We start from the raw sequence: 3402 nt of genomic DNA, 5'->3' as shown, positions 1-3402 counted from the left end.
CTACCTACCTGAAAACATAAACATTCTGTTCTTTCAAGCTACTTAAGAACAGCAACTTCAGGAACTTCCAAGCTAGGATAATTCTTTGATCTTCCACATAATACAAGTTTTTCTTTCCGTTTTAATGAAAAATAGAGCCAAGAATGTTAACACTTCTGCAAAGGGTTAGTGAAACTAACAATCTCTTTAAACTAGACCCAAAAAGTTGTTAAAGCAACAGAAGAATTACCAATTCAAGAAGAAAGGAAATGCTGTAATTTATTTCCAAAAAAAAATAAAAAATACTGCTATGGTTTCAATGTACAAATTTTTACTGAAGTCAATTTTCTCAGTTATAAACTATTAGAATTCATTACAGACAATTTAAGCACCTATCTAATGGAGAACAACATTCAGCTCTCAGAAAACAAATGCTGAATCAAACGGGCAAAAGGCTTGAAGCGGATACCTAGCCTACCGCACGTACACGGAGTCGGAGAGTTGAAATAGGCATGGATCTGGTGATTACTGGGAAAGTCAACCTCTCAAACTGTGCTCAAACTATATATTTCAATAAAGGAAGGGAAAACAAAAGGATATACCGGAGTTTTTTCTAAAACTGCAAGAATATACACAAGTGACACCGCAAATTTCTGCTGCAATATTCTAAGTATATTATACCTAAGTATTTTTTTTTTTTTTTTGGAGATAACTACATAGCCATTTAAATAATATTCTCCTCCAGCTCTTACTAGAAGGAAACTTGTTCAATCCTGCCTCTTCTTCTTGAGCAGGATGAACGACCAGCAGCCACCAGTCTTGCGCCTGCAATGTTAAAACCATAAACTAATTGTTTAAAATTGATCAATAAACTAGGGACACAGAGCATAGCAATATCTTCCTGACATGAATCATTCTGTATTGTATTAAGCAAATTAAGGAAGTAAGGTACATATTATATCCCTGATTCAATTATACGTATGGTACTGCATAAAAGGTATGCACCATGATGCTCTCCGTGCTAGATAAGGCATGTTATATGTTATAGATATTGTGAATCCGGCCACAATTCAAATACAATACTACTTGCTAACGAGCAGGGTCATTGTCATATAAGAGAGAATTTTCCATAAAAGCCATACAAGAAAATATCAGGCCATATAGTCTTAATACTAAATGTGTTTGGAAACTTCCTCACAATTTCCTAATGGTCATTCTGGAACTGTTCCCCATTAAACTTGAGCTGCTTTTGCAGAAGACTTATCTTTTTAACATTCATTCTTAGTCATGATTCTCATGACATTTTCCAAAAATCAGCTCTAGGACGTGAATTACATGCATCTTTTTGACCAGTTTTACACGGTCTTTTCCTTTTTTCCTTTTACATTTCTCTGTTTCCTCAACAGAGACTTTGACCAAAACACCTCCATAGTGCAATTTCCAAATGTTAAGGATGCAATTTGGTTTATGTTTAACACAATATAATGTAATATTATCAATCAAGTTATTAGGTAGGCAGATGAATTGAACAGAAAATCAATGATCTGTGAACAATGAACAGAAACTGTTTTCCTTTTGACCCCAATTGCGAAAACACTCTTTCTTATCCCCTGAGTTTGAAACCCCTAAGCAAAACAGAACATGATGAACATGAAAATAGCAGAAATTGTTACTTAATTAATTAGGTGAGTATATGAATTCAACAGAAATTAAAACCAATCATCTATGAACAATAAACAAAAAGTGTTTTGACACCAATTGGAAAACATTGTTGCAAAGACCTTTGTATGAAACCCCAAGCAAAACAGAACATGATGAACATCAAAATTGGCAGAATACAATTACTACATGAAAAAATGAAAAATCAATAGAAACTCTCATACCTGCTGCTGCTTCTGCTGCTACAACTGCTGGTGCTGCTACCACTACTACTTTTGATGCTTCCACTAATAATACTCGAAACACCGCTTTCACTTCTCCCCGATCCTCCTGAAGAAGAAACTCTTTTCTTCCACCAATCCTTATCCACACTAGGCCTGGGAGAAACCTTTGCAGTAGTACTATCTCCCTCCACAGAATCACTCTTGTTCTTCTTATTCTTATTGATCATCACCGTCTTATTCTTCTTATTGGACCCCAACGAAATTGGAAACACCATCTTCAACAGAAACCCCCCACTGTCAAAACTCCCACTCCTCACCACCATTGGCTTCTTCCTATCATTATTCTTCTTCACCTTCCCATCTTCCCTTCTCACCAAAGCTTCAGTGCTCGCATCATCTTCATCCACCTCAACCTCCACCATTCTTGGCCTCTCCACAAGATCCTTGAGCGAAAGCTCGTAACACGACTCGGGCATGTTGCGCACCATTTCCATCAGCTCTCTCTGTCCTCTGGCAATGGCCTGTGTCCGAGAAGCCGGCGAAAGACTCCGGTAATTGTTCACAAGCCGGTTCGGGCTTTTCGGGGGGCTGGTGGTGGTGGTGGTTTTCCACAGAGGCGGGGAGCAAACGCCGGAGGGGGACTCCTCCTCGGCGGCATTAAAACGAAGAGCGCCCATGCTCTTCCAGCTCTTGTAGTTCTGAGCTGTTTTCTGAGCCCGGGAAGAGTAGTTGATAGGTTGCCAAGTACCGTAAGTAGTTTCGCTCGTGTTTTCTGGGTTAAAAAGAAAAGGGTGGTCGTTTGTGTGAGGGTCAAGCATGTTTGTTTCAGAGGGAAAATAAAAGGAAACTGAAACTGAAAATGGAAGGAAGGAAGGGAATGCAAAGAAAGAAGGTGTTTGGTGTCTATGTTGTTGGTGTTGTAGTAGTGTGATCGAAGCAGAGATGGCCAGGTGGGTGGGAGCTAGGGGGTCGTCATCATCATCACCATCATCACAATCACACCTACTCTGTTTTTCCCTTCTTTTCTTGTAGCTAGAATGGTCCCTTTTGTCATTTTCTTGGCAACTAAGTTTTTAATGGGATCTCTGGTTAGGACTTAGGCCCTCTTGAAATGAATATCAGATTTTTTCTTTTTTTGAGAAGAAAATGAATATCATATTTTAAAGTCAAGGGGTTCTAGATGATGATGATGATGATGATGATGATATGAGGAAGGTGCAAGTGGCCCATGCCTCTATATGTTCCCAGTTTTTTTGTCTTTTCAGGAGGGAGCTAGCTTAGCTGCTTTTACGGTTAATATTACTATTCACTGGTATCTAATGGGATTTATTTCAATTTTCTTTCTGGGGGTCCATATGTGTCCTGAAAATAGGGTGATGCTTACATTTGTTTCCTTTGTTTAAATTCAAATTCAAATTCAAATTTGTTTTGAATTATTTATTTGCAGATACGGACATTTATGTGGAACTCTGTTCACAATATGTTAGCATTCGAGTTCCATTCGATGCTTGCGGATCCAAGTGCTTGAGTGCTGGTACAA

The 3402-nt window shown here is 38.5% G+C and overlaps 1 protein-coding gene across 1 annotated transcript; it reads right to left on the bottom strand.

Annotated features, from left to right (window-relative positions):
• Window positions 1-299: 299 nt before the first annotated feature.
• LOC133736828 (uncharacterized) lies at window positions 300-2913 on the bottom strand. Its single transcript, XM_062164423.1, has 2 exons — window positions 1863-2913; window positions 300-804 (listed from the first exon to the last, which is right to left on the bottom strand). The coding sequence occupies exons 1-2, from the start codon at window positions 2678-2680 to the stop codon at window positions 747-749; spliced, it is 876 nt and encodes a 291-aa protein (XP_062020407.1). The 5' UTR covers window positions 2681-2913; the 3' UTR covers window positions 300-746.
• Between the last annotated feature and the right edge of the window lie 489 nt (window positions 2914-3402).

The sequence above is a fragment of the Rosa rugosa genome, chromosome 3 (assembly GCF_958449725.1).
Source record: "Rosa rugosa chromosome 3, drRosRugo1.1, whole genome shotgun sequence".
In the NCBI taxonomy this organism is placed as follows: domain Eukaryota; kingdom Viridiplantae; phylum Streptophyta; class Magnoliopsida; order Rosales; family Rosaceae; genus Rosa; species Rosa rugosa.
The sequence above is the reverse complement of the archived record's forward strand: the minus strand, read 5'-3'. Positions and strand labels throughout refer to the sequence as shown.

Excerpts from the sequence above, each read along its gene's own strand:
- LOC133736828 (XM_062164423.1), bottom strand. The coding sequence starts at position 2,680 with ATGCTTGACCCTCACACAAACGACCACCCTTTTCTTTTTAACCCAGAA. Across the intron at positions 805-1,862 it reads AGCAGCAGAAGCAGCAGCAG|GCGCAAGACTGGTGGCTGCT; the intron begins GTATGAGAGTTT and ends TTAACATTGCAG.